The 16,501-nt window shown below is 36.7% G+C and overlaps 1 protein-coding gene across 1 annotated transcript; it reads left to right on the plus strand.

Annotated features, from left to right (window-relative positions):
- Positions 1-405: 405 nt before the first annotated feature.
- Positions 406-1,188, plus strand: LOC113293624 (transcription factor bHLH27-like). Its single transcript, XM_026542203.1, has 3 exons — positions 406-590; positions 679-850; positions 981-1,188. The coding sequence occupies exons 1-3, from the start codon at positions 511-513 to the stop codon at positions 1,041-1,043; spliced, it is 315 nt and encodes a 104-aa protein (XP_026397988.1). The 5' UTR covers positions 406-510; the 3' UTR covers positions 1,044-1,188.
- The last annotated feature ends 15,313 nt before the right edge of the window (positions 1,189-16,501 follow it).

Here is a 16,501-nt window from a genome sequence, read left to right on the forward strand (position 1 = left end):
TCCTGTTTTGCCTCCCCTTAGTAAGGGCACCATGTCCATTTAAATGTGGGTATACCCCAATCTCGCCATGTTTTTTAATGATGGTCCATCGTCCTTGATTGTTAGTATGCAACAGAAAATACTTGATCCCCCATAACTTAGTGGGTCATGAATGATCATCAATCATTCACCAGCATGCCGCTCTTCTTGCTCTCTGCATGGTGAGAGTGGGACGTCAATGCCGCATGACCACACATAATAAATGCCTTGCACAAAAATGACTTTTTGCCTTGTCATACACAAAAAGGCTTGTTAAAGCTGATACTTGCTTTAAGTTGCATAGGTATATATCCTGGTTTCTTCTTTAGTTTCACGTGGTCCTCCTCTGTCTATAGAAGTTCTTGCCCACTGATTTTGGGTCTATTATTTAGGATGTAGTCATCAGTATCACTCCTCACTTGCAAAACAAAAATCTCTATTTCTAGCTCACATAATCTGCTCATATCATTGAAGCAAGGGGAGGAGAACGAAATGGAGCTCAATGATGAAGAAGATTATAAACTTTACTGGGAAACCATGTTCTTGGAAAATGAAGAACTTGAACTTGATAGGTGATCTTTTTTTCATCAACTACTAGTACTACTTATTGATTCATACTAATTAAGCTATGTTACGTATGATTTGTTTGAAAAAATGCAGTTGGGGATTTGATGAAGTACCCATTTCCAGCTACTGCGATTTGAGTTTGTTGGACAGAGCGGTGTCGTCTCCTCCGGTAACTACAAAACACATAGTTTCGGAGAGAAATCGAAGGAAGAAACTCAATGAGAGATTACATGCACTAAGAACTCTAGTTCCTAAGATTAGCAAGGTACACTAACTAATTTCACATTAACTGCACAAATTAACTGTATAAAAATTAACATTTTCCATTAAATTCCATTTATCTGTTTGATATAACAATTAAGTTTATACTTTTTGATTTTGATTTTTGCGTATAGGTTGACGAAGAAGAGAAAGATGAACTGAAAATGAAGATAGAAGCAGCACTTGCAAAGTCCTAATTTGAGTTTCTAATCTCACCATTAACTCACTGGTTTCTACACTTGTGGATTTTCTTAAGTTTTTTCTTCCCAATATCAGCTCGATTGATTGTGCTTCTTTCGCATAGAAGAAAAGTTGATTTGTAGGAGTTTAAATTACTTCCATTTCGCCTTTTTTTTTTCTCATCTTTGTCTGAGAGTTCTGTCAGACATGGCTTGAATGTGATTTTCTATTGCACCCTTCTTTGTAATTCTTAGCAATGCAAAATTGCTTGCGTTGTAAAGATCAGGGAAACACTAGTTAACATGGACTTTTCACTCTAGACTGTTAAATCCAAAAGCGTTGGAAAAAGGCCTTTCTTGCCAATGTTGCCATCCCACTATGGATGTCATTCTCTTCTGGCTAGGAGATATGCCAGTAAAATTCAAGATTGCTGCAACATTCTAGGGGTGAAAACTACTGATCCTCAAAAAATAAGAAAATTTGTAGGATAGGATAACAAGTTGTACAATGAGAACAACACTCTTGAACAAACAGCTAGATTATGTTGGTCTTTAGTGGCACAACATTTGGAATTGGGACCGTTTGTTGAAGACGTCTAAAGATAATGATAGTTCCAAGATCATGCACTGAGAGAGACCGTTTGTTGAATCAATTTGAAACATCAAAATCATCAGTCATAATCACTGATTATAATTTATATCTATAGAAAGCACACTGACATTATCACCGGAAAAATAACCAAAGTTGCTAACAGGGGTACCATTTTTCTTAGGGGTGCACCAATCCGTACTTCCCCAAGCAAATTTGTAGCCCCAGTAGGCTTTAGGTCTTTATGAACTCAAATCCCATGGAAAAAAAGAAGAAGAAGAAGAAAAAAAAAAAAAGACAGGTCTCTCTCTTTTTCTCTCAGTAGTGAGTCCTCACTAGTAACGAATAGGATGTTTGGCAGTACGAGGAGAGGGGTGGTGGTACTAGTATAAGCAGTAGTACTGTAACTTAATTTTCATTCAGGCCCAAGCACAGCACCAAAATCGTCCCAAATAATTAGTAATTAAGGGTGTGCAACGGATGGACGGATGCGGATTAGGGATCGTCCGCGTACAATCCGTCAAAGTTGCGGATTTGAGAAATCCAACCGCGTCCGGCACAATCACCCGCGAATTTGACATCCGCGGATTAACGGATGATGCGGACCGGATGCGGATTAACCGCGGATTTAGTCTAAAAAAAAAAAATTAGTGACCTTTTCTGTTGAAGATACGAAGAGTACACACAGTGCACTTACAATGCACGTAATAAGTAGTATTTAGTACGAGTTCACTTACGTTTTTTGAATGTCACGGTTCATGTAGTAAACTGCATCATAACATTCATACACGGTATAATATGCACAGAATAATACTTTCATCATATGCACATAATGGTGGCATGATGCACACTTAATAGGTTCAAACATTATATACGCAAACGTTTGTTAGAATCATTAATTGTTTGCCACACAGTGCGTTCAGCAGAGACAGTGCCACATCACGGGCATCAGAATAATAAGAACATAAGTAGATATAGCTTTTTTAGCATATAGATCAGCTTGACAGCTTAATCAAAACTTTTGTGCAATGAAACAATCTATCAATTTTAAGAGAGAATTCCTTCTCTCATCATCTTATAGGAGAACAAAGACAACAAAGAGACTCTCTAACTTCACTTGCGACAATTTAATCATGACTTTTCAGAAATGCCATCATCTTTTCCTTGTCTTTCCTTGCTAACTCCTATTGCGAAAGAAAAGCATTCTTCCTATGGTTATTGCGGGTGCGGGTGAATCCGTGGATTTCAAAGTCCAACCGCAACCGAACCGCTAAAAGTGAGGATTTGAGAATCCCATCCGTGTCCGGCCCATAGATCTTACGGATTGGATTTTACCCGCAATTTTGCGGATGGATACGGGTGAAATCCGCGATTCCGGACTTTTTTCTCACCCCTATTAGTAATCCTTATTGTTGTTTTTAATCCAAACCCCTACTAAGGTTACGTCGGCTGCTTCATAGAAGAGACGTTCAGTTGCACATAAGAGAATCGTGGATATTTTGATTTTCAGAAGAAACTGAAGAACAGACCCAAAATCATGACTGTTACGGTTAACTCTTCTGATCACAATAAAAGAACAAGCAAAGAAGAAATTTCTCAGTTATGTGCATTGGTGAAAGAAACGAAAGAAGGATTGGATTTAGTGAGGAGCAAAGTGCAAGCTTTAACATTGAATGATACGGAAGGGAAACCTGAAGAGGTACGAGAAGTTCCAAAACACAATGATATCAGATCAAATACTTAGAGAATCAGGATAAAAACCCTTTGACTTGGAGGTTAGCCACCTCTGTGATGAAGCTAAGAAAGAAAGGTTAAGAAAAAGTTGTTCTTGTATTGATTCATAACGAAACTAATAGTTGGCCAGGCTATTTATAGCTTCAAAGCCGTGCATGAGAAGTAAAGAACTAGAGTTCTAATAACTCTTGAACATCTATCTAATAAAGGAAATAAGCAACTAATTATAGTAGTTCTAAATACGAAAACTGTGTAGGTTAACGTGGAGTTGGTATCACGACATCCTACGCCCCTGGAAAATAGACTTTCCCTCGAGTCTTGAAAGTTAGAAATCTCGCAATGATCTCGCCAGCATCCTCCCAAGTGGCTTCATCTTCAGGATGATTTTTCCAATGTATTAGCCATTGTGTACCGGCATTATGACCTTTCTTGTACATTCTACGCTGTAAAACTGCAGATGGCTCCCATTTGTCATAGTCAATGATATCTGGTAAAAAAGCATTAGCAGTCATTCCTAATCTTCTTTTTAGTTGAGAAACGTGGAAAACAGGATGAATGCGACTTTTTGCAGGCAACTCTAGCTTATAAGCCGCGCTTCCAATTTTTTCCAGAACTCTGAAAGGACCATAGAATCGAGGAGAAAGCTTCGAAAAAGATGTGTTTGCCACAGTAGTTTGCAGGTATGGTTGTAGTCTCAAATAAACCCAATTATTGATCTGAAAAGATCTTTCTGTGCGATGAGAATCAGCATATTTATTCATCCGAGTATGTGCTTCAAGCAAGTGTGGTATTAAGAGTTTAAAAGTGTGATCTCTTGCTCGGAGATTGAGATCAACATCATGTACTAGTGTAGATCCAGGTAAATAGGATAAAATCGTTGGTGGAGAACGGCTATACAAAGCTTCATAAGGAGTCATTTTAATAGCAGTATGAAAGCTCGTATTATACCACCATTCAGCCCATGGAAGCCACTTAAACCAATCTTTTGGTTTCATACTATCAAAACATCGTAAGTAACATTCTAAAGTTCGATTAGTAACTTCAGTTTGACCATCTGATTGTGGGTGATAAGCTGAACTCTGACATAATTGGGTACCTTGTAAGGAAAAATAAGTTGTCCAAAATTTACTCATAAATATCGCATCTCGATCACTGACAATACTCTTTGGCATTCCACGAAGACGCACTATTTCTCGTATAAATACTTCAAAACTGTGCTATAAGAATATGGATGAGATAAAGCAATAAAATGAGCATACTTGGAGAGGCGATCAACCACAACCAAAATTGAGATTTTTCTTTCAGATAAAGGAAACCCATCAATGAAATCCATTGAAATATCAAGTCATACATCAGCAGGTATTGGCAAAAGGTTTAATAATCCAGGAGGAGACACTGATTCAGATTGTTGCGTTGGCAGATGTCACAATGATCAATGAATTCTTTAAGTGAATGTTTCATACCCTTGCAATAAAATTTTTGTTGAAGTCTCTTGAGAGTTCTTAAATAACCTGAATGACCCCCCAATGGAGTTGCATGAAATCCTGCGAGCAATTTTGAACACCATGAAGAAAAAGAAACAACCACAATGCGTTGTTTATATCTTAAAATACCATCTATGTAAGTATAGTTACGTTTAATGCCAGGGTTAACACTCAATTCAGCAATAAGTGATGCATATTCATCATCTTGATGATATTCAACTACAATATCATGCACACTAGAAAAGATAGGTGTAGATAACAAAGCTAGTTGAGGACCTGACAAGCGTGACAAAGCATCTGCAGCAACATTCTCCTTTCCTTTGTGAAAAATAATTTGATAGTCATAACCCAATAACTTTGATAGCCATTTTTGTTGTTCCATGGATGATAGTTTTTGATCCAAAAAATATTTCAAGCTCCTATGATCTGTGTATATCTTGAAGTGTCTTCCCATTAAATATGGTCGCTATTTCTGAACAGCAGACACAATTGCCAACATTTCTTTATCATAAATAGAAAGATTCAAATTCTTACCAGATAACGGTTTGCTGTAATAAGCAATAGGTCTCTGAGATTGCATTAACGCATCACCTAAACCCCCACCAGAAGCATCACACTCTGGATAAAATTCTTTGTTGAAATCTGGCAATATTAACACTGGAGTAGTAGTGAGAGCATGTTGCAGTTGTTTGAATGAAGAAGTAGCAGCATCAGTTCAATTAAAAGCATCTTTCTTCAATAGTTGAGTTAAGGGGTGACTAATGATGCCAAAATTTTTGACAAACTTGCGATAATATCCATCAAGACCCAAAAATGCTCGTAATTCTTTAATTGTACTAGGGATAGGCCAAGAAAGAATACTCTTGATTTTATCATCTTCCACTGAAACACCTTCAGATGAAATAACATGTCCTAAATACCCCAAAGAAGGCTGACCAAATGTGCACTTTGTTTCCTTCACAAACAACTTATGAGAACGTAAAATCTCAAAAACAGTTTTCAGATGTTCAATATGTTCAGAAAGACTCTTGCTAAAGATTAATATATCATCAAAAAACACAAGAACAAACCATCGTAAATACGACTTGAATTTGTGATTCATCAAACTTTGGAAAGTGGCTGGTGCGTTTGAAAGACCAAATGGCATGACGAGAAACTCGTAATGTCCATCGTGTGTTCGAAAAGCAGTCTTGTGAATATCAGGGCCAAACAATCTGATTTGATAATTAATAACCAGAACGTAAATCCAACTTTGTGAATATACAAGCACCATGTAGTTCATCCAAAAGTTGGTCGACCATAGGAATTGGAAAATGATCCTTTTTGGTTATCTTATTTAGTGCACTATAGTCCACACACATACGCCAAGAGTCATCTTTCTTTCTAACCATCAAAATTGGAGAAGAGAAAGGACTTGAACTCTGTCGAATAAGTCGTGCTTGTTGTAACTCTGAAATTATCTTCTCAATTTCATTCTTCTGAAAATGTGGATAACGGTAAGGACGAACATTGACAGGTGAAGAATCTGGTAATAAGGGAATATAATGGTCATGCTGTCGTGACGGAGGCAGAGAAGCAGGCGTCTCAAAAATATCTGAATACGTAGATATTAACTGTCGAATTTCAGGTTCTAAAACAGAAGCAGGTGTAGAAGTAGCTTCATTGAATGCACTTAATTAGAACAAAATTCCATAATTCTCTCTATCCAATAAACGCTTCATGGAAGAACTATCTAACATCATTACTGTGGAAGAATCATTCCCACCAAAATAATGTCAGAATCATTAATACGAAATCGCATAGTCAAAGCTGTAAAATCCCAAGAAATTTTACCTAAGGTGTGTAACCATTGGATGCCTAGCACAGCATCACATCCACTAATTGGTAAAAGATGAAAATCAGAAGTAAATTAATAGTTCTGAAATTTAAGTGGAATATTAGAGCAAAAACCCTGAGTACTTAGCTGACCACCATCACTAATTGTCACTCGTAAGGCGGCATCTCCATAAAGAATTGGGTAACCACATTGTTTAGCTATCCGTGGATGAAGGAAGTTATGAGTAGAACCCGAATCAAGAAGGAAGTTATGAGTAGAACCCGAATCAAGAAGGACTGTTAATGCTTGTCCTTTGGTGAAACCTGAGATGCGCATTGTCCTGGGAGAAGGAGAACCCATTAGTGAATGAAAAGAAAGTGTTGTCTCCGGTGTTTCCTCAAAAATTGTGGCTCGTTCTTTGACAACTACATCATCTATCTGCTCAACAAAACACTCATCTGTATCTGGAGACCCCTCCAAAATTAACAATCTTGGTTTCAAACACAAATGTTCAGGAGTAAATAATTGATCACAATTAAAACACTGGCCTTTTTCTCGTTTTTATTTTTTTTCTTCCCATGTAAGTCTCTTAGCTCCAGGTGGTAAATTGGGTTTTCTTAATGGAATAACAACAGCAGTTGTTAGAGACCTGAGCTGTAGAGGACGATAAGGTTTGGGTGTAGAATTGGTGGCTAACAAGGCATCTTCTTGATTTATTGCTTTTGTGAAAGCCGCAGTCAATGTATGAGGTTCAAGTAGCTTAACCATGGAACCAATATCCGGTTTGAGTGAATGAATAAAACAATTGATCAAGTGATCCTCAGGCAAATCTGTGACAAAATTCAACAATCTTTGGAACTCAGGAATGTGCTCACGGACTGTACCTTTTTGTTTAATTGTGCTGATTTACATGCAAGCATCTACAAACTTCGTATAAGAAAAACGAGCACGAACAAGTGAACAAAACTCCAACCAAGTAGTTACATTAATTGTGGTTCGTTTCCAACAATACCAAGCATTGGCATCACCCTTGAGATTGGCAGAAGCAATGGCCAGTTTGAGGTTATCAGCCACAACATGTAAACTAAAATATTTATTTGCACTGAAAATCCAACTATCTGGATCATCACCATCAAAAGTGGGAAATTTCAGACTGATTGACGCAGCGCGAATATTGTTGTCATTACCACCATTAGGAGGTGGCGGTGGTGGAGGAACACTGTTACGCTGATTGGTTTGAGGCATAAATTCATGGAACACGTCGCCTAAAGTAATACCCAAAGATGTAGTTAAACTTGTTGTCAGAGTTCATGACATTTCTGTTGTATGTTCAGATAAATCTAACTTCCGAGTAGCACGATCTTCTTCACTCAGTTGGTTATCTTCAGCTTTCTTCCTAGTACGCGCTTCTTCATCATGAACATGATTATTATTAATGGTAGTAACGAGAGTATCGAGTTTTTGACCAACAGTCGTAAGACTGTCTTGAACACTTTGTAGGTTTTCTGACTAAGTCATCGTTCTAAAAAAAAAAATGGTGAAAATTTGATGATTGATCAAACCTGCTCTGATCCAGGTGTTATGACCCAACACCAAAACACAATGATATCAGATCAAATACTTATAGAATCAGGATAAAAACCCTTTGACTTGGGGGTTAGCCACCTCTGTGATGAAGCTAAGAAAGAAAGGTTAAGAAAAAAAAATTCTTGTATTGATTCATAACGAAACTAATAGATGTCCAGGCTATTTATAGCTTCAAATCCGTGCATAAGAAGTAAAAAACTAGAGTTTTAATAACTCTTGAACATCTATCTAATAAAGGAAATAAGCAACTAATTATAGTAGTTCTAAATACGGAAACTGTGTAGGTTAACGTGGAGTTGGTATCACAACAAAGTTTTTGAAGATGAGAGTAGAGAAGATATTATTCAGTATAGGGAAAAGATGATGAAACGTTCCATACGAGAAGAGGAAATCTTCACTCGTGTACAACTTACAAAGGCGGAGAAAAAACAAGGAAAGCATTTGAAGAAGTCGGGAAACGGATTGGTTGGTTTGGGGGAAGATTTCTACAATGATGTTAGAAGTTTACTTTTGAAGGAGGATGGCGATGAAGGTCCTTCAAGCTTCAGTAACTCGAATAGCGGAGGGAAAAAACCGTTTAAGCGTAGGAAAATAATCGTATGAGTCTCTCTCTGGGGTTATAAAGTACTTGATATGTAAGCATAGAGTTGTTTGCATTCATTCTAATGTGTGGAGGTCTCGATAGTAGTCAAAAACGGGAACTTAAAGGGCTGGGTTTTCACTTTGTTATCACTGATTTGTGCACATTTTTTCTTGCGTCTTGGTGTTGTAAATGCTGCTTAATTAGTTACAAGAATGAGTTAGCAAGCGCAACAATGTGCCTCTCATTTCGACCAAAATTAGCACCAATTTTTGCATTGAGAATGAAAAAACCTTATCATTATTTGACATACTCTCTTGTTTTGGTTTTCTCCAATGTAACAGATAAGCATGTAAATACATTTGATGGAGTTTTCTTTCTTTTGGAGAAAAGATGAAACCAATACGATAACACATGACACGATAATAAAAATAGTCCTTTAATAATTTTATCAAGTAACAACCAAGTGTGGTTAATATGAATAAATCTTCTGTGTTTGCAATACATGAATGCAGAGAGAAAAAAATTGATGACCAATTAAATTGTTCACAATTGAGATCTGACTGACATATCATGCTTTGGAAAAGAAAAAGTCAAAATCTGGCTGAGTTAAGCAGTGTAATAGAAGTGCTAATACACTTCTTAACTCAGTTATATCCAATTTTTGAACCCAAAATCTCAAGCCTCGATGGCTGCGAACACACGGGTTGTTAGTGGATTCCCTCGAACATTGATGTTGGTGGTGGATGTTTAATTAAACAAATATCTGTATGATGTTTTGAGTAACAAACTAAGTCGTATTGATTCAGCTTATCTTTTTTTTTTGATCGGCAAAGATAATAAATTAACATAAGCATATGCTAAGAAGCATAGCCCAAAAGGGGAACAAGGTTATATACAAAGGATGTCACAAGGACCCAAAAAAGGAGCAAAACGAAGAAAAAAGTTATGGAGGATCGAAGAATTTCGAAACCCAATTTACAATGATATCGTCAGTTACGACATTAAAGAAAAAAGGTAGGTTACTAGCCCAAGAGAAGGTATTCAGTTTAACTTCCAAAATAATGGCTTCATGAGATTTTTCCTTATGATTGAAAGTCCTTTCATTACGTACCAGCCACAAGGTTCAGAGGATGCTTGCATAAAGAAGATTCCATAACTCCTTACACACTCCAGAGAGGGAAGTAGAACACCAGTTAGATATAAGTGACTTGATTGAAATAGGAGGTTGAAATGTCTTACCGGCAGCAGTGAAGAAGTAACTCCAGACTTTATTAGCGTAATTGCAATTAAGAAAAATATGATTGGCTGACTCTTGATGCGAATGGCAGAAACTGTAGAGGTTCACAATTTGGTTTCCATTTGGAGTAGTTTTAGCACAGTTCCTTCTATGCAAGTTCACCAAAGTTGGCAATTTATCCAAGTAGTCTTTCCATAAGAAGAAACCTATTTTATGTGGCCAATTTTTACTCCAGATACGCCTTCTTGGAAAAAACATTGACTGGGCGAGTGATCACCATAGAATTGTAGGCTGATTTAACTGAAAATTGACCTGATTTATCCCCGAGCCAGATTAGTTGGTCTATCTCATCGGTGTCTAGCACAGTAGAGTCGAGAATAGCAGAGATACGAGAAAACTCTTGTATCTCTGTATCATAAAGTCTTCTCGTAATGCCCAAATTCCACTGAAATCCATTAGAAGAAGCTGAAAAAGCTTGTTGCAGGGATATTCCTTTAGTAGAAGAACTATTGTATAGATTTGGACAAAGCAACTTCAGTGAACCGTCGACGTGCCATCTATCTTCCCACAATCTGATTTTAGCTCCATTTCCAACCTTGAAAATAGTGTTATCAAAGAAGAAATCTGCAGTAGAGTAAATGCTTTTCCAGAGACTTAGGCCATGAGCTTGCTGCGGTTTTTTAGTTCGCCAGCTTAGATCCAAAAAACTATACTTTTCCTTAATTATTTTAGCGCACAGGGAGTTATTTTCTTTTCCAAGACGCCACCACCATTTCGATATTAAAGTTTTTTTTATTATCTTAAGACCACGAATGCCCAAGCCACCTTGACTAGGAGGCTCGTTAACCTTACTCCATTTAACCCAGTGCACTTTTCGAGCGTTTTCCTTATCATGCCAAAGGAAGTCTCGAGTGATTTTCTCTATTCTTTTGATCACATAATGGGAGCCACAAACAAGGAGAAATAGTAAACAGGAAGGCTGAGGAGAACGCTTTTTATGAAAGTGAGTTTACCTGCTCGATTTATGAGACCTCGCTTCCAGGTAGAGAGTCTCCTTTTACATATTTCCACTACTTTTTCCCATTTGGTAGCAAAGAGAGTTTTATCCCCTAATGGAAGACAAATATAAATTGTAGGCAAAGAGTCATAAGAGCATCCAAGAACAACAGCAATGTTTTCAATGTTGTCGACTAATCCAACTCCAAAGATGCAACTCTTCTCGAAATTGGTACGGAGACCCGAAGCATACTCAAAACAAAGAAGATTATACTTCAAATATTTCATTTGCTCCCATTTGCGAATTGGAGGACTGATTTTGGTGCCATCCGCTTTAACGCGGAATTTCTTACTACCAAAGTTGAACATTTCTCTGTGAATTTCTTACATATGAACGCGGAATCGGCAATTGAGCCAATGCCATCTTAAATACGTGTTGATTCAGCATGGTGGTCCTGGTTCAGGCATTCGAAATTTCGAAAAAGTATAGGTGAATATTACCGTTTTAATTTATCCTACCAACTCTTATGTTTCCTGGAGGGCAGCTTGGCATCATTTTTTTAAAATATCTTGCAAAGGAATCAAACAAAAAGAAAGTAATGTTAGATTAACCGTGAGTTTTTCGCGATAAATATTTTGCGTGAGAGTGTATTGTTGAGATAATTTCCATTACCAATCTCAATGATAAAATAATCATCAGATTTTCTCCTGGAATTTCTTACGGGATATATTCGCGCTAGTCTAAATTTAATCGTTGGTAGAAAAAACTTAGTTATATGGATGAATGAGCTAGATTTCTTTTCATTTGTTTTATAAGAAGAGAAAAAGTGAAGAACAATCTACAAGTCTGACTCAAAAATCTAACTGGTAAGAGCAGTTCCTATGGACTCGACAAACTTGAATTTTGTTGATTTTGCTCCCACTATGGACTCAACAAACATGAAAATGGATGTACAAACCAACAAATTTGTTGGTTTGTTGAGTGAGATGGAATATGTAGCGCACGCGTGATGTAAGACCGGGCGAGCTTGGAAACAACGTTGGCGCTTGAACCAAAAACGTTGGCGCTTGTCCTTGTACCTCCCGTTGTTACTTCACACGCCAGCGTCTTTTCTAAAAGCGTCGTGTTTTTTATAAATGCGCCAACGGCTGAATCTGGACGGCTGGAAACTCTTGTGATCTAACGAATATAATTTTTGAGCTCTATAAATACTCCTCATTTCAACTCTAAATTCACACATTCTACGCATTTTTCACTCTCAAATCATCTACAAAAAAGCCTCCCAGAGTTTGTGGTGTTAGATTCACTCAACAAGAGGATTTAGCTATTTACAGAGCCTATGTTTTTCACACACAAGATGTTGCCGCTATTTCCGATATCGGTAGGGATGTATCCCGATCGACGATGTGGGAGAAAATTCATGAAACATTCGCCGCTGAAACAAGAAACATTAATGGCGTGATCCTCACTTATTGTCACATCGTTTTAGTATAATTAGTAGTCATGTGACGGAATTCATCCGTTTACTAATGGAGAATCACAGAAATAAGCTCAACGGTGAAGCCGAACATGAAGTGGTGATGTAGTTTTAAAGTGGTAAGTAAAGGGATTCGATTCTCGGACTTGGGAAATTATTGATTTTAGACTTAATAAAAGAAAATACCGAAACTAGCAAAAATATGTAAAAGAATGCAACAAGAGTAAGAGTTACTAGGACTCATGATTCCACCAATTTTCGTATCATGCGGTTCAAAAATCAATTCTAGACAATTATAGCTCCTATGATGAAGATTTATTGACTCTTTTACTTTGCCTAAAGTAGATTTTTAAAATATTAATTGTAAATCTTAAGCATGACTTATCAAAAGAACTAACTCTAAGCATAAACCATCAAATGAAATAACAACTAATTAATAAAAATCATGAATCAATTTATTTTAATGCAAAAAGTCATAAAAGAAATTAATTAATTTACCACAGTGAAGAAAAATGGCTTCCTCCATTGTCCCAGTGATGGGGTTTAGCTCCACATGGTGAAAACACACTCAAAATATTTATTCATAGCTCAAAAGTGTGTTTACAATGATGAAAAGAGAGAAGAATAATATAAACAGAAAACTGTAACTTGTATAAGTGTTGCAGAGCAACTGTTACAAAGAAATTCACTGTAGCAAGAACGACATTTCTGTTTTGCAGCAGATTCAACGATTGTCTTTTGCAGGCTTATGTTCTTCGTGTTCTTCAGTCTCTGCAGCAGCAGAAACCTTTCCTGCGAGCTCTTCTTTCTTCTCTGCATCTCTCGATTCTACTCTATAGCCTCCCCAATCACTCGATAACCTCTCTACCACATCCCAAAACCCTTTTTATACATCACAGGGCCCTCGAATCTCCACAATTACTTCATGATATCTCCATTGAAGACTATTATTCTCGGGAATATTTTCTGCCATAGTTACACAATTACTTCCTTCTCCATCTCCTTCATGCGTTTGATTGCTTCCAATAATACTCCCAACACGTTCCATAACAATCTAACTCATGCAGACACACGTCAACCCTTCCAATAATAGAAAACCATACCCGATATACAATATTCTCGCTGTTTCACGTGAAATCCACATTTTGATCCTAATTTTCTGTTTCGAAGCGACTTACCATCTCTGTTTAATCGTAACAGGGTGGTAACACCTACAAATACATAAAATAGCAAAATAAGTACAAAATCGGGTACTAACATTACAGAGAATTGATAACAAAATAGACACATAAATGCGTCTATCAAATACCCCCAAACTTATTATTTGCTAGTCCCAAGCAAATTTAATATAGAAAATAAAATCCTAACTCAGTGTCGCAGGCATCGCGATTGCACTTAGCATGTGCAACAAGCCTTTAAACCCCTAGGTGGCCCTAGTGGCCGAGTTATAGTCTCGGGAGGGTTTACAAGAGGTGTACCCACAAAACCTTGACTTCTAATTGGTCACAAGTATCCAAAGAGCTATGAGGACATAAATATTCTCAACCTATCACCAAGTAACTAGAATGTCAGGGAAATTAAAGGTATCCTGCTCTAGTGCTGAATAAAGAAAAGGGGAGACACATCCGCAATACTGTTAGATAAAGAGATATCTGCTACACATCTACATAAACATTGTAAGATGCATCCTCTTAGCTGGATAAGATTAGGAGAGAGATAAAGATGAGAGGGACATCTGCTACACAGCTAGACAAATTACGTGTGACGAGTTGATCCAATGCTAGAAAGATCTTGTGTCGGATGGAAAGCGGGCTAACAAATCAACCACTATGCATCTCTCTTCGACTCTCTCATGGTGCTCAGTAGAAACAACGTCTTCTTCGGCTTCAACGGTTGATGATAAACTCTGAAACCTTGTAGAACCTTGACAATTAACTCTTCTCTTCGATTTCTTTCTTGAAACGTCCTTATAGATGGCCTTATTGAACACAAAGGTAACTACAAAAAATTTAAACTTTTTTTTTTTATTATTATTATTTTATTTATTTTCATTTTTTTTCATTTTTTTTTTTCATTTTTCATTTTTTTTAGTTAACAGAGTAATAACAAGACAAAAATTTACATGGCCATGAAAGAAGGACTTTGGATCTTCGCAACTTGTAATGTCTTGGTGTCATGAACTTCAACAACTCATATCGTTTGATTTTCTTTGCTTTCGTAATTAAGTCTTCAACATTGACTTTTTTGAATTTCGTTTTTCTGTTGTTACTTCTAAACCTTAAACGTCTTCAACTTTTTTTCATACATTTTGATGTCGCTCCGCTTGTTGATGACGATAAGTTTCTATAGAGAGAGTCGTAATCCAGTAACGAAGACTACATTGTGAGGTTGCTTTGTCTTTCTGGCATTTCCTTCTGGCCTAATTGTCTTCCCATCATGGATGGTTAAGTCCATCACGATTACCCTCTCAAAGGTACATGTTCTCTCCTGAATGTCAATTTTTTTTTTCTGCTTTGTTTCTTTTCGTATTGGTTTTAATATCCAATCAAGTGATAACCAAGTGTAGTTAACATGAATAAAGCTTCCATGTTAGCAACCATGCATGAACATTGAGAGCAAAAAATTGATGACGAGCTAAATTGTTCACCATTGAGATGTGACCGACAACATATCATGTGTTTGGGGCAAAGAATCAAAATCCATAGTATCAAAAATTATGTGTTAATTCATTTCTCTTGGAACTGAAACCTAGTGATTTTCTTTCTTTCTTTGCTTTGTATATTGAGTTAGCACTCATTCTAAAGTTTGAAGGCTTTGGTTTATGAAGCCCAACATTATGATTTTTGAGTAAACTGAAATAATCCTTGAGTCTTTTCACAAGGACTTTAACATGGAATTGATTTAATCCTTTCTTCATGGATGCTAAAAGGTGGGAGTTATTGGTGATCACTCCCGTCTCAATTGTGATCATTCAAACGCGCATACCACTGAGCAAGTCCTGCACTCGCATAAATTGGACCAGATTACCAGAACATGTAAAGCCTCGACATCTTATCATGTGAAATAAAGAGTAATAAAGATCGACCACTAAAAGTAACTTATTTTTGCACCATCATTTTTATAGAAATTATAAATGAAAGCATTCATAAGAATTGTTTAACAAATTTAGCCAGGTGGGAAATGAGTCTATTCTATACAAGTAACGGCACAATGAAAAGAGCAGTGTTGTCCTTAATAAACAACAAGTTTATTGACCGTAAGATTACATCCCTCTCCGTTAGATTAGATTCGTTTTTATTCTTTTCTAGAATATACAGTTGCAAAGATATCTCCTTTTGTTTTTATTGTCAGATATCTCGTTTTGTTGTGTACCAAAGATAGATGTGAACAGTTGCAAACTTGAGTTGAATATAGCAGGGAGCATCGATCTTCTGTTTTCTGCCAAAGATGGATGTAAACAAATTGAAACTTGCTTGAGTTCAATTGCATCTAAAAGAGTGTTTTCTGATCACTCTTAACCATTAGTTTAATTTGTGCTTCATTATCACATGAATCAAAATTGCAAGATCTTTTTATTGTAGCTTGTTCAATCAATTTCTTACGACGAAACGCATCTTCCATATAAAAAGAACTTGATTATAACTTGATAACAAAGACATCACATTTTTCTTTTTGATAATAGAAGGGAGTTTTCAGGAAGTTTTGAGCTATCTAAGTTTAAATTTATTCTTTCTGGACGTGAATAAAGAAGAAGGGGTTTGTTTCCATTTTATTTGGTAAGTTAAGGGACCTCTTTCTAATATACAAACTCAGCCAGCTGTATTTTCTAGAGATTATAAAAATGAATTCAATCTCACGGTGGGGGATATGATCTAACGGACAATAAGCTTGTTGCTTATTAAGCTCTACAACACTGCTCCAATGAAAATGCATAATTTTGTGTACCAGTATCTAATGATTAACTCGGTCCCA

Source organism: Papaver somniferum, chromosome 7 (assembly GCF_003573695.1).
Source record: "Papaver somniferum cultivar HN1 chromosome 7, ASM357369v1, whole genome shotgun sequence".
NCBI classification, from domain to species: Eukaryota; Viridiplantae; Streptophyta; class Magnoliopsida; order Ranunculales; family Papaveraceae; genus Papaver; species Papaver somniferum.